General features: G+C 36.5%; 2 protein-coding genes across 2 annotated transcripts in view; both read left to right on the top strand.

Annotated features, from left to right (window-relative positions):
* The first annotated feature begins 278 nt into the window (after window positions 1-278).
* LOC107712701 (phosphatidylinositol 4,5-bisphosphate 3-kinase catalytic subunit gamma isoform) lies at window positions 279-7,248 on the top strand. Its single transcript, XM_016518032.1, has 11 exons — window positions 279-349; window positions 1,463-3,399; window positions 3,506-3,571; window positions 3,712-3,937; window positions 4,021-4,115; window positions 4,551-4,697; window positions 4,797-4,887; window positions 5,143-5,273; window positions 5,420-5,531; window positions 5,875-6,032; window positions 6,638-7,248. Exons 2-11 carry the CDS (start codon window positions 1,468-1,470, stop codon window positions 6,893-6,895), a joined length of 3,216 nt encoding a protein of 1,071 aa, XP_016373518.1. The 5' UTR covers window positions 279-349; window positions 1,463-1,467; the 3' UTR covers window positions 6,896-7,248.
* A 10,540-nt stretch (window positions 7,249-17,788) lies between these two features.
* The window catches only part of lamb2l (laminin, beta 2-like), a 47,144-nt gene continuing 41,939 nt past the window's right edge, over window positions 17,789-22,993 (top strand). Inside the window, exon 1 of the mRNA XM_016518046.1 lies at window positions 17,789-17,868. The gene's annotated coding sequence lies outside the window, so the exon portion shown is untranslated. The remainder of the gene's footprint in view (window positions 17,869-22,993) is intronic.

Consider the following 22,993-nt stretch of genomic DNA (forward strand, 5'->3'; position numbering starts at 1 on the left):
CTCTTTTAATTATAAGAGTTCTTGATGAACATTTAAACTAATATTAACGTTGTGGTTTAAAAACAGAGAGATGGTAATAAGATAATAGAAAATAACTATTTAAAACAATTAAACAAAACAATTTGGGCGTGGAAAATCCATTCTGAATTAAATGAAACCAACAAAAGAAATAAGCATGAAGTGATCAAAACGTTCTTCCTCACAGGTGCAGAAAGACAAAGGAATGAGGAAGTGATGAGTTGTTGTGCAATCAGTCACTTCACATTAATGCATTACAGGGAAATTGAACTGTAGCTCACACACAAGCCACAGAAACTGACCTGAAACCAAAGACACACAAGTTGTATAGGTGAGTGCAATTTTCGGATTCATTGTAATCATACAACATAAGTTGACATTCAGTTGGTATTGTAATTGTTGTAAAACAAACAACTTTTTGGGAGGAATATACAATATAGTACTTACAGTCTGTAGTCTTTAGCACAGCGGGGCAAGGTTTAAGAATGATACATTCTTCTTGAGTGGCTGGCAGAACCAGTTTGTGTGTTGCAAAAACCTTTGCAGCCATCTACCTCAAACTAAAAACTGTATTTATTTGAAGACAGGTGCAACTGGTATATTCTTTTTTTATTATTATTTTTTCTTTAAATGAGGCAAGAATGATACCAATGTAAAAATGAAAATGCATTTTTAATTACACATTGCAGTGTTAGGTTGAGCCACCCCGTGTATCTTCTAAACTCATAATTTTTGTTATATTATATATTTTTTTTATTTTTTGTTTTTTTTGTTTTGCATGTCAGTTATATACATTGTCCAGTGGGTTTTGTGTCAAAACAAATGTACACACACACACACAAAATATACAGTACATGTTGGCAATTTACCGACATATAAAATCACTAGCACTGTGAAAATAAACTTTTAAGAAAAATTATCCAGGATTTTTAGAATTAAAGAAAATATTGTTTTTTTCACAAACGGGAAATTAAAGGAGGAAGCAACATTCATATCTATCAGCAAAGGGTGGAATGTAAAATAGTCTCACCAAGACAATAACTTCACCTTGGTTTTATTTTTCATATGAAAATATGCAGAAATATGTCACATTACATATTACAGGAGACACTCTCTTTGAATTCCATATGTTTTGTCCCTTGAACTTTGCTCAATATCCAAGCAACTGCATAGCAACAATCTAAAACTTAACACCTGCCCTGGCAACCAGTCAAAGCACCTTAGCATCACAATAGGAGTTTAGCAAGTGCAGGCACCACTCCAATTATGAATAAAAATTTACCTCAGTCATGGCCCAACTTATCCCTCACCCCAACTAGGATGCAAGTTGAAATAATTCATTTCTGTACCACAAACAGCACAAGTCACTGCCTCTTTTGAAAAGACCCTAATCTTACAACTTCACTAAAATAGTTAAATGTGCTCATGTTAACTTCCATTCCAGCACCCATGGAGAACAAATGGGATGCACACCAGCAACAGGAACCTTGCTCAGATAACAACCTTGTATTTATTTGCAAGTTACCAGTCAGGGAAGGTATCCAGTTACTGGACAGCCAGGAGCCCGTTCAGATCAAGCTCCCAGCGCAATGCAGCGTCCACCAGCTTCGTGTGCGTCTGTGTATGGTAGCACAGGAGAATAACAGACTTTCAGAGCCATTTGCACTTCTGGACCCAGAACGATACAGTCTGTTGTACCACAAGGAGGAGGAGTGGTATGAAATTTATGACGACTATCAGGTATTGAAAACTCTGGATGCACCCTGGTTTCAGGGTGCTGATGGTCTTCAGACTGTCTGTGTCACTGTGTTGGCTCAGAAAACCACCTCTAAGGAGAGAATTCACTTCCAGGGCATTCTGAACGAGCTAATCGGCTATGATTTGGACTCCTCAGACACTAATCGTTTAAGTGAGCTAGGCTATACCCGAAGAAAGTTTGCCACACCAAGAAGGGAAGAACTGAAAAAGCGGGATCCAGTAACTTATGCCACTGAACCGTGGATAACTTCCACAGTGCTTCCAAACGACCAGCAAGGTTACCTTCAGTCAAAACTCTCAGTGACTCTTTATTATAATAGTTCAGTCCTTTCCATTAAAGCTGACGTGACACATACCCCCAGTGATCTCCTCAAAATCTTCTGGGAATCATTGCCAAAGGAGGACCTGTCATTCGAAGGATGGTCGGTTGATTATGTGCTCAAGGTGTGTGGCAGAGAGGAATTCTTGAGTGAAGACTTCCAGCTTTCTGACTACCTGTGGGTCAGACACTGCCTTGAAAACATGCTGGAGCTTCATCTCTCAGTGGTTGCCGTCTCATCCCTTCCAGATAACACAGTAGGTAGAGAGTACTGGCCACTGGTGGACAGTCTCACTGGTCTCTCAACCTCCCACAAGGAGCTTTCCCTTAAAGAGAAGAAAGTAGAGGACATTGTGATGATTTCCCTCTGGGACTGTGAAAGAAAGTTCAGGGTTAAACTCCTAGGGTTTGATATCCCAGAACTCCCAAGTAAGGTACCACCACTTGTCCAAGTGGAAGCCACCATAATCTACGGTAGAAAGACTGTGTCATCGGTTTGTTCGACTTCAAAAGAGTTTACAGATGAAGTGCTGTGGAACACCTGGCTGGAATTTGACATTCTGATCAGGGATATCCCTCACGGAGCTAAATTAGGCCTCACAATTAATGCCAGTACTGTTGAAGGCATGTCAACCAAGGACACAAAGTCGAACTCCTCTAAAGCATCAGATTACCAGAAAGGAAAAGGGCAAGTATTATACTTTGTAAACCTCCAGCTGATTGACCACAGATCCCTTCTTAGCCAAGGTCCACACACTCTGCACATGTGGACTTTCCCAGAATGGGATGAGGAGGCATTCACTTTCGAAGCAGAAAAGCTGTCTACAGCCACAAACCCTGATGTAGCCAAAGCAATGGCAATTACCTTTATGCTGGATCGCTACAGCTTTCCCGTTGTCCTGCCACATGCCAAAAGCTCTTCTGGTAGTGGTACATCTCCTATTTCTGATTCTTCTACACTGGACCTTACAGGAGAATCCAGACTCTCCTCACCATCCAATGAGGTTTCTCCAACAACACCTTTCACAAGGACAGATTGCCTCAGAAGGTTTAAAGAAGAAAGTGTCCACTATGCCTCAAATTTACCTCAGTTTCTTCGCACGATCGACTGGATGATGCCAACTGCGGTCCAAGATGTCCATTGGCTATTGAGTCACTGGGGACCAGAGGATATAGAGCTGGCTGTGGCCCTTGAGCTTCTGAGTGTGGATTTTGCAGATCTGAAGGTCAGAAGATTGGCAGTTCAAAGATTAGAGATCCTATCCAATGATGAAGTACTTAAGTACCTGCTGCAGCTGGTTCAGGTAAAGAATTATACAAGTGTATTGGCCTGTACAGTAATGCTAGTTTTGGAACTCACAGTTGGAGAATTGAGACGCAAAACCTAATAAGGCATGTCATTTTCTGTAGACCCTTAAAGTCGAACCATATCATGATAGCTGTTTGGCAAGATTCCTTCTCAAAAGAGCACTAAGGGTGAGTCATGTTTGCAGCTGTGCATACTTCATTAGAGGATGATTTTCATCTCTATCATTTTCACCAAAAATAACTAACACCATTTCACCTGTCAGAAGATAAAGATTAACTATGTACTGTTGCCATTTCCTGGAACACAGAGCAAATGGATCGGACACTTCTTTTTCTGGTATTTGCGGAGTGAGGTGGCAGGTTGCCCATTTTTCCGCCAGCGTATGGCGGTCATACTGGAGGCATATCTTTTGGGCTGTGGAGAGGCAATGCTGACTGAATTCCAGCGTCAAGTACAAGTCGTCAATTGCCTGCACGACGTGGCTCTAACAGTGAAGGTGCTCTACCCAGATAGAACAGATCTTCCATCAACAGGTAAAGTTCAAACCAACTGTGCCCTCAGTATTATGTGTTATATGCAGAACATACATCTACATTATCATGTATGTGTGTGTCAGCTCCTCAGAAGCTGCAGGAGTTATTGGAGGAGTGCAATTTACCCTCTGACTTCCAGGTGCCTTTTGATCCCCGTGTCAGAGCAGGAAGTATCATAGTGAGTTGATATATTTATCTGTATGTTTCCAGTATATGCTTGAATGTTATAAGATTTTTGATATAGAAAACTTCAGAAGCATCTCTATGTCGTGGGTTTGATTTACTCCCAACCCAAAGGAAACTTGTTCCCAACCTAAATTGTTTGTAAGCCTTCATAAACTGATCTGAACTAAACATAACTTTAAAAAATGGTCCTTAATGCAGAGTCCACACTAAAATGAAAAGTCTGTTTTTATTTATTCACCCTCATTCATCCTTTTGAAAAATTGCTTTTTGGACCTTATTGACCTTTATTGTTTAATTGAAACATGCTTCAGAATATCTGCTTTTGTATTTGGCAGAAAGAAAGTCATACAACACAGTTTAGAACTACACTGCAACGTTTTTATTTTTGGTTGAACTATTCCTTTAACTCAAACTGTTTTTCATACAGCTAAAAGACTGTAAAGTGATGGCCTCTAAGAAAAAGCCACTCTGGCTTGAGTTCTCCTGCGTACAGTCAGAAGCTCCAGCCTCTCCTCCTGTCGGCATCATCTTTAAGCATGGAGATGACCTCCGACAGGACATGCTTATCATCCAGGTAAATAAGCAAGTACTAAAAAACAATTGACTGATTTTCACCAGTAAGTAGAAGCCAAATTAAGAAATTAAAGGGTTTTTTAAATGTTGTTTTTTTCAGACGCTAATGGTCATGGACTCAATTTGGAAAGAAATAGGTTTAGACTTGAACCTGGTGCCCTATGGCTGCATTTCAACAGGACATAACATAGGTAATGATCAGTCTCTCTCTTGTTCTAATAATAGAAGTATAATACCACAATGAGTGTAAAATATTCAACAAACACTGACAGAAAAGCAAAAATATATTTTAAAATAATAATAATTATGGCGCAGCACTCTTGGACACTTGATTCTGATTGGCTGCAGAATTCTGTGGTACAAAAAAACGTCTAATGACCAACAAACAGATTAACTACCTGTTGTCTCTAACTTAATATTCAGCTGTATATTTGTCTTTGACGCAGGAATGATTGAGATTGTGCGCAATGCGATCACTATTGCCTCAGTTCAGAGGAGTCAGGGAGGTGTGGCGGGAGCTTTCAAAAACAATGCCTTATATGACTGGCTTCAGAGGAAGTGCCCATTCCAGGAAAAAGTAAGCAGATATACTGTACTAATACTATGTCATGTGAGCTGCCTTCTGTTATTCTACCAGATCTGTTTTCTGTAGTGTCTCTACAGTCTGACAAGCAGATATTTGATCGTTCTCTTCCTTTTGTCTTGAACTTTGGCGCTATACAGCACTTTCAATCTATGGAGAAGTTTGTGAACTCGTGTGCCGGTTACTGTGTGGCTACATACGTGCTGGGTATCGGTGACCGCCACAACGACAACATTATGATCACTGAACAGGGTAAAAGAACAAGTTAACTTTTGTCATGTGCCTCTGATAAGACAAAAGAAAAAAAATTCACATCATCATGTGAATTATTGAATTTGCAAAACCAGCAAACCACATAGATGAACATATTACAAATAAACGACCCATTTCAACTTCAGTCTTGATCTTGTTACATCTGATTACTAAAATATGATTCATGTCACATATTTGATGTCTACCATCCATACAAAACGTTCAGAGTTTTATGGGTAGATTTTTAGAGAGGGTTCAATAACATAGAACATGCCTTGAGTAGATGTATTGTACTAATGTCCACTTGCAGTTAAACTAATGTTAAATTCTCTATTCTTCTCAGGGAACTTGTTCCACATTGATTTTGGGCACATCTTGGGCAACACTAAGAGCTTCCTGGGGGTGAACAGAGAAAGGGTGCCCTTTGTCCTCACCCCTGACTTCCTGTACGTTATGGGCAGGGTGAAAGGCCGTCCCAGCCTCTACTTCCAGAGATTTAGGGTAGGTTCTGTTGCACGGTTTCTTTTTGAAATTTTTTCAGTGTTACAGGGCCTTGCAACCAGTGCTGTTATTGTTAACTAAAATGATATTTAAAACTATTCAAATCTGTTACCGGTAATTAAAATGAAGCTGAAATAAAAATATTACAATAAAAACTTAAACTTAAAAATGAGAAGGGTTGCCTCTAACTAAGTCAAATAAGTTGAAGTAATAAAATTACTAATACTGAAATAAAAATAAACTAAAGCTTTATAGAAATATTTTTTTAAAAATCAAATAGAAATGACACAAAAAAGCACATGAAATTACTAAAACCTAAATTTAAATGACAACTGAAAATATAAAATTAAAATATAATTCAAAATATTTTAAAAATACTACATTAGTTAATAAATAATACTAAAGTAATACATGCAACTAACACAAAATTTGAGAAGCGTTTGTTTCTCCTGTCAGCCCATTTTATTATGCTTTTAGAAATGTACCCTCATCTGGATTCATGATAGAGTAACTAATAAAAAATAAAACAAATCTGTATGCTTAATCATGCAGTCAAAGTAATGCTACAGCCATACTCTGAACTCCAGTATCTGTTCTTTCTTTAGGACACCTGTATCAATGCCTATCTGTCCCTCCGGGCTCAGTCTCGCCTTCTTGTCACGCTCTTTTCTCTAATGCTACTCACGGGAATCCCTGAGCTCAGCATGTCACAGGATATGCTCTACCTGCGAACTGCACTGCAGCAGGATCAGGGGGAGGAAGAAGCTCGGAATCACTTCCTGCAGCAGATTGCCCTCTGCGAGCAGAAAGGTTGGACTGTTCAGGCAAACTGGTGGTTTCACATGATGGCGGGCATTAAATAGAAAACATGGAATCTATGTACCTTTTTGACAATTACTGTAGCAAAGGGAATGTCTGTTCATGCTACAATTCCTAGACGTCAAAAAGTTTGAGAACCAAAAAGTTTGAAGATCATCATTTACTCACCCTTATATCATTCCAAACTTGAAATTCTGATTTCCTTTGCTAATTTGAATACAAAAGGAGATGTTTGTCAGAATGTTCATGCTGCTCTATGCAACAAAATTGACCAGGGGCTGACAAAAAGCCTAAAATCCTAAAAGGACGAAAAGCAGCATTAAAGTACCACAGAAGCGGTCCATTTTAAGTCTTCTGAAGCCATACAATATCTTTATGTAAATAATAAACAAAAACTAAATTATTGCTTACTGATTTTTTTTCTTCTATGTAAACCTCAAATCTCATTTATGCATTTTAAATGTGCAAATTCAAATTTAGAATTTTAAATTTTGGCTGAACTATCCCCTTAAATGTTATTTTATCTTACAAATTACATGGAGAATGTTTTGTGTTTATTATAAACAATAAATTTTTGTTTGCTATTTCACGTTTCTATTTTTTTCCATTAAACAATCATCAAAGAACCTGAGTCACAATTCACAGATGAATTAATTTTTTATTTTAATTTAATTTATTTTAATTGAATTAAGACTCTCAACCATTAGAAAGACCATCAGTGTGTCATGACAGTATTGTAAGTAATAAGGATGACACACCAGGAAATGAGACCTTGCATATGGTGTAATCACATGCTCTCATATGAGTACCATCCTGCTATTTACAGTTGTTTCCTTTAGAGGGCACCCTGGCCCACATTCACCTCACATGCACTGGGTCATGAGACAGCGGACCTAAAAACACGTTGCTTGTTAACAATAGACACTGAGCTAAAATTGTTTCAGTTCTTGTTAATAGTATTAAAAGTACAACATAAAAATGTAAAATTCCCCCCGCAAAGGCCATGTTGTTGGGTTGTCGTGGCTGTTGGTGAGGGTATGGAGAGAAGGGAGGGGTGTTTGGTGGGTGTAGGGGTGTTTTCAAAGCCAGCAGTTTGGGGGGCATGGGCGGGGTGCTGTCAAGTCTGTCTGAGAGACTGTTTCCAGACAGACAAGCCTCCATGCTTATAGCTTCTCATCTCTCATCCACTGCATCCTCACAACATGCTGTTCTTCCTTCAGTCTTTTCCTTTGTTCATCAATGTTGAGGTATTTTTAATTATTTTTACGTTTCTCATTTTAATCAAGTTTTGTCTTTAAAACAGCTCAGCATTCATTTACTTCACTCTTCCTCGATTCCTCTTTCTTACGCACTCACACACAAACACACACGCCAAGACGGCATCACTGTGTTTCTGACAAGGATGAGCACATGGTCGTCCCACACACTGGTATCTTTTCTTGAGACTGACCGTTCTTCACTATAAGAGCTCTTCAAGAATTTTGAATCTCTGTTACTGCACTTTATCAAAAGGTAAGACTATTCACAATAGATTGAATATTGATGAATATATACTGTATGCAACAATTATATATTACTTATAAGTTTCTACGTTTTTTCATTTTTTGGTCTTCAGATACATTGACTTTCAGCCGCTGATTCAAAGTCTTCCCTTAGACAAGATGAGTGTTACATAGACAAAAAAGGTATTCATTCTATCATTTACTATTTATATATAATACATAATTAGAATAATAATATTAAAAAATATATTATAAATATGTTACATAAAATATGGTTCTCATGAACTGAGGCTAATAATTCTAGGTATATTATGGGTATTTTCTAGGTATATATAATTTGCTATAAATGTATTTTTGCTTTACACTTGATTCCCTATAGGTCTTTTGGTTCAATTACAGTGAACCATGTTCAGAATTACAGTATAGCACTGCTTTACACTAAATCCTCTACGTGACACCCTGCTTTTAAACCCACATGGATTTGTGGTCATATTCCATCGCCATGTGCTCTCCTTGAGGTCACACCCTCAAAAAAAAAAAAATAAATAAAATATATTCAAAAAAAAATAAAAAAATAAAATATATATATATATATCTGATTCAACCTGCTTTTTATAATTAAGAAGCCCAAGTAATTACTTATAAGGGTGTGTCAGTGGGCAAGTCAGTTCATATCAATTTGAGTCCTGGTTTCTGAGTGCATGTGGAGGACATAGTCAAGCAGTAATGGTTTCCAGTGCAGAAAAGAGCACTGACCTAGTTCACGTCAGACAGAATAGCCAGAGGAGCCCCCCATCTCCCCGCATCATAAAAAAAAAAAGCATGGATGAGGATTTTTCTAATTACTGTCTGATCAATGCAAAGCCATTTTCAACAATAACACAACAAATTACTGTAGAAAATAACCATTTTGTTCTGCATTGTGGGGTAATACTGTAAATAGAGTTTCATTAGTGTGTTCTATAACACTACTGGGAGTTTTTACCCAAAGAAATCACATGTTAAAGATTTGAGTTAAATACCATTAAATTCTGTGTGTGTTTTTTTAATGACTGCAAACATGTAGAGATGTGTGTACACACCTTTAATCAAATCTGTCTTTTCAGGTTAAGTACAGGTGTGGCTGACTACATTCAACTAAAACTGACAGAAACACAACTCATTGGCCTCAAGGGCTAATCTTAAAGGATCACAAAATCATAAAACACATTATTTTTGTTAACAGATGTGCACACATGGCATATTATGGAAATTATACCAAAACAGAGATATCAAACACTAAATATTAAAGCCAAAGACTTTAAAGCAAGTAGTTCAAGCTACATCTCATATCTAATAAGGCCGTTAATAACTTCAAACATCACCAATGAAACCTGCACCATATTTTGAGATCTGAAGATTTACAGCGTATAATGACTTAAATTTAGATTGTTTTCTCAAAGCTATTGTATGGCTTATATATAGTGCACAAGTTGTAAGTTGGGGGGGGCTCATATGAAAGGGGTCATATGATGCGATTTCAATTTTTCCTTTCTCTTTGGAGTGTTACAAGCTCTTGGTGCATAAAGAAGATCTGTAAAGTAGCAAAGACTAAAGTCTCAAATCCAAAGAGATATTCTTTATAAAAGTTAAGAGTCAACCACGCCTACCTAAAACAGCTCATTCTAACACGCCCCCACATGTTTACGTCACGACATGCATAACGCCACCCAAATGTTCACGCAAAGAAAGAAGGCGTAACTTTTATTCTCGCTGTAGTATTGATACAAATAAAAGTAATGCTTGTTACATACTATTGACCCAGTACTGACACATATTATTTATTAGGTGGTTGGCTTTGTTTATTAATTTTTGTTTCTTTGTTTGTTTCACTAAGAGAAATGGTTCTTTTAAGAACTGTTTACTGAATAGTTCTTCTATGGCACTGCTGTGGACTGTGGCACTTTTGGAAACTTTATATTTAAGAATGTGGACTCATTTTAAGGTGCCTTTCTGTTGTTGTTTTTTCGGTCAATGGTTACTAGAAAGTGTCATTTATCACAAAGATGTATGTGCAAATAATTAAAAAACTCTTTTTTTTGTGTGTTCTATTTAAAATATAACAGCATAGGGGTTCGGAACAACATGATGGTGAGTAAATTATTACAGAATTTTCAATTTTTGGTGAATTGTCCCTTTAAGTGTCTATATCTATTCATTTAAACTTGAATGACTGAAGGATGTTATTCCAATTTTATGTATAAAATGATGTGAAATAAATAAAAGTGTGATTAAAGCATGTTTAGAAAATGTGTGTGTTTATGCTGGTTATTTCCCACGTCTCACACAGATCCGCTGCCATGCTGATTCAGGGAGGTCCCCTCTTTTCAGCACTGATGGTCCATGGCTAAGCTGCTATGACACACTGCAGTGTCCTTCAGAGGGACCTCCAATTACCACAGAGACACACCAACCACCAAAAACAATGTGTATGCTGTATATGGAAAGGTCTTCAGGAAGAAGTCTATAGATCAGTATGTGTAAATAAGACTGGAAGGAGACTCTTATGCTCATTAGCAGACATGTGTTTGTGACTGACATTGGCATTTAATTAGTTTGACCTTTAAATGCATTCATGCTATTTATTTAAAAGCTTATTTAATGATGCCACACAAAAACAGTTTTCCGCTATGCTTTTACCTTTTGTAGCGTGACTGATTTCTTCTGGTGTTCAGAGTGGCCTGGGGTTTTCTAGCACCGTTTGAAATCGGTCTTGCTGAAAGGTATGGCGTCCCCTTCATATGAGCAGACCGCAGACCACTTTGTAGATAATGAAAAGACAGGAAATTGTTGCGGTGAAGTTAAAAGTTGTTAACCTATTAACCATTCAAGCAGGGTCAGAAATTAAACAGGGATCGGGACAAAAATACAAAAAAAAGGTGACAAAAATCACACAGATGATTAAAATGCAGTGCAAATAATGCTCCCGTAGTGAATTTCTGTTATCCAACATTTACATATTTTATATACTATTTGGTATATCTGTTGAGTTTAGTGTTGAGTGTTGACCTGAAGCTGTCATATATCTGTGAGGTGAGTGTTACTGAATGCATAGCTAATATGTATAAAAGTAGTAAAAATAAATAATTACAAGTAAGTTGTGATGAAAAAACATTGGAACTGCTTATTACTGAAGATTTATTCTAGCAGGTAAGTTGTTATTGCGCATTATATACAATTACTTTTATAATCATTGTTTATTTTATAATTACTGTAACAGACATACAGTAATTGTTCCAACTGAGAAAATAGTTTAGTATATTAATTGTATTAGGATTATTTGAAACTGCACTGGTTCATTCGGTTCCATTTTTCCTCCAAAAGTGGAGGAAAGCTTGATCTATTTTTCATTTTTCACTTTTCTTCCTTCTTAAAGCTAAAATGAGAAAGGAAAATGTGAAAACGGTCAAAGGTCACTGGTTAAAGAAAAATTCTTCATATATGCTAAAAATCTCCTTATAAACCAGTCCCAGGGGACAAATGTAGCCCCTTAATAATAATAATATTAATAATAAAATCTGATGCTGCTATAGAGCATATTAATATGTTAATATGCATATGTGAATATGTTAAGAATATGTTATATGAATATGTTCATATGGATATGTGAATATGCTAAGATTAAGTTAATTTCCATTCTGATTTTAGACAGTCTCACTCTCAAACTTATTTTTGGTGTGTTTCATTATAACAGACAGGCAACTGAAATCTATATGTGGTCACAACTACCATACCATAGAAGGTTTTACGGTTATCAATGTGTTATTTTTAATATGCGTAGAGAAGTCATTAGCTTTTCATTTCTATGGACTGTCCATTACAGTAGGACAAAATGTCTCTTTGATCTTTTAATTTCACTTTGTACCATCAGTGTCCCTCGTTTTTCACTCATCAGCTTTAGGATTAACAGGGCATGTTTGGACCCGCAGCTCTAGAGTCAATCATTAAACACACATGCATCACTTCTGAGCCAACACATACTATCCCACAATCCCTGGACAGCAGAGGCGAGTGTCAGAAGGGATGGGACTGTATTTGCCCTCATTCCTTAGAGGAATCAGGTGCTTTCTCTCACCTGGGTTACCAGATCTCCATGGATGTCACAACCAACCCGCTGCCTGAACTGAGTGGCACAGCCTCACCACGATCTGCCCCAATCTGATCTGGAGTCAGTCAGCTGGATGTCACTCCCAGTCTTTCTAAGAGTACAGGGAGAAAGTCACAGACTAGAAGACCAGATGAATACAGGTAAGAATAAATGTCTATTTTTACTGCATTTTTCCTGCTAAAGTTTTGGGTGATGTCATGAGTTCTTCTGCATCTGAATTTTCAGGCTTTTCTTACATTTTATGAGATTTTACAAAAAAGGGCAGGTGGATGTACTGAGTATTTGTTTTCATTTGTCTGGAGTATCATCCTCCCTCTGCTCACAGTTGTGCTGTTGAAACACCTTTAGAATGATGGAACACAACATGATGTTGGAAAATAAACCGATTGAGGATGACTGCCATCTAAAATGCAAGCAATACCTCATCAGGTAAGTGTTTTTCACTAATGGTGGGCCTTCACTTGATTTATAAATTGAAGATGCACAGTTTCAGATGATTTAACGGATTGTTTAATTGTCAGCTGGCGATCTGTTTTCAGTTTGTTTGGTGAATCGACCGCACAGTATTTCCTCAGCCCTTCCTCTTGCTCAAAAGAAATACCCTCTTGGTTTTTCCAGCTAAAAGATGACATGAAAGGTATTTTTTGTTTTTACAGGTGTGCTAAATTATTTTTTTTCCCGGTATATTTACTGATTAAATGCAAAAACATAATTATTTTGCAAAAGGTCATAAGATTTTAGATTTTTTAAAATGTTATTTTTTTAAATGTTTTTGAAAGAAGTCCCTTATCCTCACCAAGGCTATGTTTCTTCGTCAAAATACAGTAAAAACAGTAGTATTGTGAAATATTATTACAATTTGAATGAACTGTTTTCTATTCATGGAATTTTAAAGTTTCATTTTCAGCATTATTACTCCAGTCTTTAGTGTCACATGATCCTTCAGAAATAATTCTAATATGCTGATTTTCTGCTCAAGAAACATTTCTTTTTATTATCAATGTTGAAAACAGTGTTGCTGCTTAGTATTTTTGGGGAAACTGTGATACATTTTTTCAGTATTCTTTAATGAATAGAAAGTTCAAAATAATGTTTATTTCAAATAGAAATCTTTTGTTACATTATAAATGTCTTTACTATCACTTTTGTTTAAGTTAACACATCCTTGTTGAATAAAAGTATCCATTTCTTGAGAACAAAAAAAAAAAAGCAACAGCAACCTTACCAACTCCAAACTTTTGAATGGTATAGTGTATATACAGTAGAAACATGCCTCATGTATAGTTGGGTGAATCTGCAAATAAACCGAAAGGTTTTGGATTTGTAGAAACTGAAAACAAAGAAATCAGAGAAAAGTTATGATGTTAAATGAATAAGAAATATTGAGGATTTTTAAGTCTGCTGTCTGTTATTAGATCACATGAGTGCAGTTACCCTATGGGATGCTATGAGACAACGCTCTGCACAGATACTGCAAGAATCAAACACAGAGCCCTCGATGGCGATTACTAATGAGGTCCACTTACACCTAACTCAAACAACTCTGAAATCTCTAAATTAGTTTTTTACTACGAGACAACCAGCAATGTAACACTTTGCTCTTCTTCAACAGATTGTGAGAAGGGTGACAGACTGGAAGACCCTCAAGAAACAGGATCATCTGATGCACCTATTAGGGGTGAAATACATGTTTCGCTGTGCTCAGCGTAACCAGGCCATCTCTGCACTCCTTCTACAACATAACCCTCTTTTTGACTATGGTATAAATAATGGACTGAACTGATTCCTGTCCATTATGCAGAATCAACCAAATGATGAGGTGAAACATCAACACAAGGGAAGGGTTTAAATCAGGGATATGTCTCAGATGAGCAAGACATTTAGGACATAGGCAAACTGTATTAACTTTTATTGTTCAGTTGCCTCATTTAAGACTTGCACAGGCTTGATAAATGAGTCAGTTAATGTGATGCACTGTTGTAGGCATTTGTACTTGCCCTTCACTACCATCGGGGGGCAGCAGATTGTAAATTTGGCTTGTAATCTCATTACCGAAATAATTATTTTTCTCCAGCACAGAGGTTTCACCTGGTTTTTGCTTCAGGACCCAGACTCTACTTACCCAAAACATATAAAAACAATAATATAACCTGTGAATCTATCACTCTGGGCCCACCAGTTAAGTAACTGTAATTAACCTATATAAGAGCTGAATACACAATTAAAGGTTTTTTGTTTTTTTTTTGCATTACATTATCTCTTCTGTGCCTCATTCATGTTAATCTCAATAAGTCAAGTATATCTTCAGGTGTTCAGCCTATGTGAAAAAGCCTTTTTGTAGTGCTTGAATCCTCTGCAAGTATGAAAAATGCCTTTATCAACTCTGAAGCATTATTAGTAAATCATTTTTCATCACATCTAATCTAAAATGTAGATGAATGACTCTTGCATTTAATGTCTCTTAACCTGCATTACAATGACAAACTAAATGCGTTTCATCTCAGATGAGTGGAAAGCTGCATGGTCTATTATAAATGAGACCAAAATTGATATGCAAATTCAGATTTTGCATTATCTTTGTGAAATACCAGCAAATCCCAGTGCACACACATTTACATCTACAGCCAAAAAAACTATGACAAATGACAAATTATGAGATTTATGTATAAATCATCCTTTAAAGTGACAGTGTGCAACAAGAATACATAACAGGCGAGAAGTCACGTGACAGGAGGCAGTACCTCCACGTCACTGCGATTGGGATCAGCTGTCAATACGCCAATTCCCGCCTCATATTATGGCAAACCTGTTAAAAAAAAAAAAAAAAAAAAAAAAAAGGACAGTCCATGGAATAATTCAGAAGGGAAATTTATTCCATAATGTCCATGAGAAAAAAACTTGTTTGAAAAAGGTCATCCAAAAAGAAAAAGAAACAGTTCAAAACTTTATTTCACTTCACACGTGAAATTGAGATACGTGAAAAAATGTTAGCAAATAGGCCTGAATGCCCTAGGCTTGTGAAAATTGATGGACCAATTACGAATGAAACAACTTGCTCAGTTGTCATTTTTGAACTGAAAAGAACTTGAAATGACATGAAACCCAGCGGCAACCTCCCCCTCTCTCTCGTGAAGCCAACAAGGAAGTGACTTAAACTGTAATTCATCAACTGGCCGCTAGAGGCTGGCTGCAAAAGGGAGTCAGTCCCACAGACTCCTGCCTAACTTTACAGCAGAAAAAAACATGTTTACAGCCTGGTTCAAAAAATGATTTTGGTCTATATAGCTAATTTTGCCCTTCATGACAACTGTGAGGGGGGTGAATTTTTTTATAACTCATCCGTTTAAATTATATTAAGCCTTAAAGTTCTGCATAAATAAGGGCGTGGCCACTTGAGTGATTGCCGCTGCTGTCACCACCGTCGAGCGAGGTGGGCGTGGTTTCAACAACCAGCTCCCGCCTCTTTGCCCATCTTCGATTATCCGGGAGTGACGCGCGGCGAAGCGCTGCCAAGATGGTGACGGCCGCCTCCGCCCACTTTTGAGCTTCAAAAACTATCTTTGGAACCCTACGGGTGACGTCACGGACACTACGTCCATGTTTTTATACAGTCTATGCATGAAACATGAAATGATAAGTGAGTGAACCGGTTTTTAGTGAACAAATAGGCCTACGTCGTTTAATTTAAGTGGTGCATCTCACTGCCGCAGTATGTGGCAGTACATTTGCAGGGTGTCTACAGATATAAACAAGTTAAATTTAAGAATTTTTAAGACCTTGTTAATACCACCTTATATGAAATTTAAGACCACACTTAGATTGCATACATGCATATATATGCACCAAGCATGATTTTTCATGGCTGATTCCGATTTTTTTACAAGCAAATTGGCTGATTCCGATACCGATAACCATTTTTGGCAAACTGGCTTAAAACAAAAATATCTGTAGCCATTTGAAATTAGAGGCAACCACTGCATTTTAATCATGATGCAAAAAAAGACGCTACACACACACGGTGACCGTGATTTCACCAAGTACAACATGCATGGATCAACATCCTTGTTGATCCTGGAACAGCATTCCAATTAACCAATCAGAATTGAGGGATAACGTTTCAGGAAATATCTGTTTTAGGCTTACAATCAGGGTTAGGTGCTTCTACACCCTTGTTAATCAGCTATCATTTCCCTCTGATTTTAGGAATAAATTATGGGTAGGGTTAGGTTTAGGGGTAGGGATTGGGTTTAGTCTATATTTTTGGACAGTAATGTTGATCCAGGATCAACAAAAGGTGTTGATCCAGGAACATGTCTTACTTGGCAAAATCACGGCGACCACACACACACACAGCAGGAGCAGTTTTATTTTTTTTAGATTGTATAATTTCAAGATTTAAGGCAAAAACAGAATTGTTTGACTTTAGATTTGCGACATTATGCTACATAAGACACCTGCACAAAACAAAAACAGCAAATGCACTCTCTGACAGCAGGTGGCACTTATGGGACAGCAGCGATATAGCGTTTCCTTGGTTACCGCTGTAAACAAAGCAGTGCAGCGCTGCGCTCATGAACATGGAGGAGGTAAGAGAAAAAGAAAAAGCCATTAAACCTTTCTGAAGACAATCAGTTCCCCTCAGAGATACATTAATATAACCCCTATGTTTAGAGCATAGTGAACAGTGATCTTGAATTTAAAATAATTTAATACTATTTAAGGCCTTAAGTCCAGGGACTGCAGATGTAAAATAGCCTTCTGGCTCATTTTGGCACATTGTACATGTATGTATTATTGATGTGCATTGTCCCTGTCAAATAAACCTGAATAATAATAATAATAATAATAATTAGGAAAACTTTAAGATATTTTAAGACTTTTTTAAGGACCCGCGACCAAGCTGATTGGGAAAAAAAACACCGCACAAACCACTGATCTTTAATATATATATATATATATATCAGTGGCACAAACTGGACAAGACTTCGGTGCCGTTTGGTTGTAACACAATGTCTTGTTGATTATTAGTTCAAGTAATAAGCCTTAAACCTGGAAGACGCTTAAATATTAAATTTAACTAGAACGTTAAAGCAAAGTTGACTACAAAACAAACGAGGAGACTGCCTCATTTCACAAGATCACCATACGCTACTCTCAAGTTACAAACGGGCGTATACATTAAACGTGTCATTTGAGGCTGTAAAACACAAGCCATGACGTTGTCATTCAAACACAGTCACCTGTTTATAATACAGTGCGAGGAAAAACCGCGTGGACTCCTCCTTCAGAAGTGAGCTGTGCATGTGAACAGGTGAACGCGCAGCTCGCGAGAGGAGCACTGCTGCTGCTTATGAGAGTCAACCCACAGGTAAGAGTAACATCTCTGCTGCCTAACTGTGTACTTTGATTCATTTACATGCACATTTACAGGTTTTAATCTTATTTTTAAAAGATTAACGGTTGCAAACTCTTAGTATGTATAGCGACACATATAAACTGGGCAGCCACGTTTATATGAACTTCTCATTTCAAGTGCAATGCTGCACATTTTCCGTTGTTTCTTTGGTTTTACTAATACACTTGTTTCATGTCGTGTGAGAGATGGAACTTATTTATGTGTTTACTATACCAATACGATTGATTAGTTATTGTGGAAGACAATAAGGGTCGAAGCGTTTTTCATCTCTCTTTATGTCTGAAGTGCACAAACTTGTTATGAAAACGATTTCTCCTAGGATTGAAATGGAAAAGCATGCTCAGAGAGAGAAAGAGAGGCAAATCATTGGTCATGTGGGACTGTAGATGGAGATCTGTCATCAAAATCAGTTTCATTACAGTGGCATAATGAAAAGAAAAATGACCAGACCTTGATGTTCTGATGACATTTTCTAAAACACATTGCAGAAAAATAATGAAAGAACATAAAATATAAAATTGACGGGGTTTAACTACTACATGAATGACAAAGCTCAGTTTGTACATCAGCTACAGCCATAAATTACAATATACTGACTATAAGGCATTTAATAATGTAAAATTTTTGGACTCTCTGAGACCCCAAACATAAGTAATGCAACATTTTGCATACAGCATAGCTGATGCATTTTAAAAAAACTGAATTTTGTTTTCTTATTGGTTGTCATAAGATTATAAAAAAAATCTTGAGGTATCAGAGTATGTTAACTTATTGATTATATTAAATGGGCCTTGGAGTCTATCAAACACCAAACAGATCATTAGGGTTAAACTGTAAATTGAATTCTGTCCTTCCTTGCACTACTGGGAAAAGTGAGTATTCTTCAGCTTTTCACCTTCAGAGACCTTCCATGTTCCAAAACAATTCCCAAGGGATAGCTTAAACACTGTCATAATTTGCTCATCCATATGTCATTTCCAAACGTGTGTTTTCTTTCTTTTGTTGAACATAAAAGAAGATGTTTTGAGAAATGACTCTGTGTTTGTGGTCTTTACATTGGAAGTCAGTGGGTACCAAAACAGTTTGGTCACCACAATTTATCAAAATATCTTCTTTTGTACTCTGCAAAATAATGAAGCTCATACAGGTTTAGAATTGATGACAGAATTTTCATTTTGATTGAACTACCCCTTTAACTTTCCTAGTGTATTCAGTCTTTTCACACAATGTGCTTGTCACTGTGACAGCTGTCATTTGCTTGTGAAGTCCGCAGTATAATTGGAGTTAATGAGTGTGATGTCAAGAATGTGATTCTTTTTCATTCTAAATGTTTAGAAACCACAGACTGACACAGTTGTTTTGTCCAGTCACATCAGCATGGCATTGACCTTGAAGTGGTTTGGTCTGAATCAGTAAAGACTGATTTTTTACACTCTCCTAGTCCTACATTCCCGAAGATCTAAATGTTTTTCCTCTGTTGCAGCTAATTCTGTAGAAGTGTTTCACATTTCTTTTGTCAGAGTTGTCAAATGTGCATGCATGCTCTGAAGCCGATTACAGAATTGTTTGGACAGACATATAGTTTGTTGAATTAGTGCCATAATCTATTTAAACATACATGTTTTAATGACTCTTAAGGGGTGTAAGCTGACAGTCAGACACAGGGCAAATTGATGCACAGCTAGAGTCATAAAGCATGGGAAATGGACCCTTTTTTGAGTATAGCTTTAATCAGCTCTCTTTTGACCTTTAGCTTCATTGCTGTGAGGGGCAGTGAAGTTTAAAGACTTCCACGAGTCCTAAACCTCTAAGAGGGCTTCAGGTTCTTCAGGCCTTGCTAGCTAATAGATATTGGTAACTACATCAGTTGAACAACCAACCCTGAGATGAATGTGAATGTTAATGGATAGCTTTTTCCAGGTTTTATAGACCTAGTTGACCTAATAGCAGTGCCCACCTGCAAATCTTCCCTCCCAAACAGATACTCTTGAGATTAGTTTAAACCCGTGTTTTGGAAATGCTAGATTACGTCTGAAGCCTCTGCAATAATTACTCACAGCTGTAAGAAAAGCTGTCAAAACATATTATGCGTATCTGTCTCTCATGATAGCTCTGCTGGCCACTCATTCTCTCTAGAGCCTTATTTAAAATGTCAGTCCTGTGATTGTTAGGATTTTCAAGGTTTTTGAAGCCGCACATGAGCAGTCTCATCAGTCAGTTGAGGTATTCTTTACTGTCAGACATGATGAAATGATGATGGAATTTGAAGTTCTGCATGCATATAAAGCTGAATTGGCAGAAAGAATTGGCAAATATACACAGTGCCTAAAGCCTGTGATTTCTTGCTGGTGTACTTAAATGTTTTTATATAGTGAATTGCAATGAGCCACAGTGCCATAACAATCATAGGGAATATAATATTAATGTGCAGTCAGTGCCATATTTTGCATAGCATGTTGTAGTGAAGTTTAAAGTACAGGTATTTGGTAACTAACATGTCAATACTAAAATACACAAATACCATTATTTTGACTCCATTCAGTAACCTGTGTTGCTCTACTAAGCTCTCTAAAACCAAACATGATGACATATGCAATATAGTCAGAGAAATCAGTTCACTGAGCACTCAAATAGAGAAATCTAAAAAAAAAATTTAAAAAAATAAAAGTTTTCAGGCTTTTAGCCTATGGCCTATACAGTATGGTATAGTATAGAGCTCACACTCAAGCACACACTAATTCAGAAAAAATAAAATGCAGATTGAAAAAATTGAGAAAGAAAGAAGAAAAATATGCAGTTTGGTGCAGTTGCAGATATTTAAATGATAAAAAGTAAGAAATTCTGATTGCTTGTAATATAAATCAATAAAATCTTTATAAAAGAATAGCAGACTAGAATAGCAGACAACTATAAAATGCATATAAATATCAGCAGCACTCTATATCTCCCAATAATATGGATTAGTAAGACGATATTTAAAATTTTAATTATGGGGGGGGCAAAACATATAGTTTAATGCAATACAATGATGGTTGAGAGTTCCTGCCTTGAACTTCCTCATAAGCCTGATGTATCATGTTTGATACTCACATTTTAAAAGGATTTTTCTAAAAAATTAAAAAAATGATGTATGGATAATCAAGTAAACCTAACATACTTCAGTCCAGTAAGAGTTTATCTTGAAATATTACTAACAATGTAAAAGATATTCTTACATATTTAAAATAATTTATAATCATTTATATTAAAAATATTTAGCAGCAGAAAGACGTTTTTAGAATTATAGTAGAAGGTCTTTTACTTGCTAAAAAAATATAAAATATCAATCAGATGACAGATAGCATGTAGAAGTATGGTGTACAACAAAGTTTTGATCATGTTTATAATTTAGAGGGAATAGACATTCACCTATTAAATAGGATACAGTAGGCTTTATAGGGTTAAGTGCAATTACAAATAATTAAATATTAATAAATTAATTTTTTTTTTTTTTACAAATATTTGTTTAAATGTTTACTTAATTTAAAAATTACTTGAAATGTTAATATTGAGAATGGTGGGATTCTACTGGTATTGGTATCAATTGCCCTAGTTTACATCAGTGTGGGAAGTGATGTATCTCTATCCGACATTCTAAGAGGAATGCAGGGGATTGTACAGTTCCGGAACATCACTCGTCACTCTACTGAACCTCCTGGAATGACCCTCTCAGGAAGACCTGGTCTTCTTCTCAATCTTTCATTCTGTGGAAGTTCAAAGGTGATCATCAAGTGCAACATGAGGAATTCTGTAACATGTAATTGGTTCTCCTCATCCTGCACGCACCAAATTAAAGAAACATACTGCTATACTGTTACATGAAGGCACGGATTTGTGTGCATTAGGGATGTCAGTTTTCTGGAATTTTCATAATCCATTGTCATTTAATGATCTATAAATGATTTTTAATGATTTATTAATTAACATGAACATAAAAAACACGCACATTCTTAAAGGGATAGTTCACCCAAAAATTGAAAAGTCATGAAAAGCTGCTTCTTTTATGGCACTTCTTAGATATTTTTCACAGACTTCCAATGATTCCCTCTTATGCTCAGCCAACACTGACGTGATTGATGCGATAATATCAAGCATCAAACCCTGTCAGGGAGACTGATTGGTGATTGTTCTTAAATCAGGGATCTGCAACATTTTTCAGGTCATACACCAGGCAAAGTTACTAAACTTTCACATGCCTTTTTGTTGTATGAGAAAGCAGCTTTTGCGTTCCGTTTATATGAAAAAATGTCATGAGTTTAAGCAACAATAAAGTCTCAGTTTTCCTGACTGCCTGTACGATCACCAAATAACTAAATAAGTAATTTAGGAAAGGAAATGTTACATTTGGTGATCATTTGATTTATTCGCGTAATGACATTAGATTAGCATAATCAACCCATTTATTATCTAATTAATTGATTGAATTTTGATTAACTTAAATGTGTTTTTGATTGTGTTTAATAGAAAAGGGAAGTATTAGGAAGTGCAGTAGCTCTGTGACTGAAGGTAAGCAGAGGTTTTAAGTTTACAGTTGGCTACTGTTTGGTCTTACTCCGGAAAAGCCAGAGGGAGTGAGCTCACTTGAGAGCACTCAGGTTGTCTGGTTAGAGATTAACCTTGGTGATAGATGGTTTTTAAACCAAGCACAGGAGCCAGAGCCTGCAGTCCTGCATTAAAATTAAATTCAATATCTTTCTTGCACCAAGTGATTATATACATACAGCAGGCATGCTCATATACCTGTAGTAGATGCCTATTGAACACTGAATACCAACGTCAGTTTAGTATCTTTATTTAGTGTGTAAGGAGTGTTTTAATATGTTATACATTAATATTGATCTCTGTAATATTTCATCTGTGTTAGTTATAACGTAAACATATTGAACACTGTTTAAACTCTGATTTAAATGTTAACAAGATAACGCTATCTAGCTGACTGACAGGTAAAGTTTTGAGGTTTATATTAAATAAATAAAGGTTTATTGATTGATTGCATTTTTTATGTTGTTTATTTTAATATATTTTTTGGTCCAGGTGG

Source organism: Sinocyclocheilus rhinocerous, unplaced genomic scaffold, assembly GCF_001515625.1.
Source record: "Sinocyclocheilus rhinocerous isolate Xijiao unplaced genomic scaffold, SAMN03320098_v1.1 scaffold418, whole genome shotgun sequence".
NCBI lineage: Eukaryota > Metazoa > Chordata > Actinopteri > Cypriniformes > Cyprinidae > Sinocyclocheilus > Sinocyclocheilus rhinocerous.

Coding starts and splice junctions, on each gene's coding strand:
- LOC107712701 (XM_016518032.1), top strand. CDS start 1,468: ATGGAGAACAAATGGGATGCACACCAGCAACAGGAACCTTGCTCAGAT. Junction 3,938..4,020: donor AACAGATCTTCCATCAACAG/GTAAAGTTCAAA, acceptor TGTGTGTGTCAG/CTCCTCAGAAGCTGCAGGAG. Junction 4,116..4,550: donor TCAGAGCAGGAAGTATCATA/GTGAGTTGATAT, acceptor TTTTTCATACAG/CTAAAAGACTGTAAAGTGAT.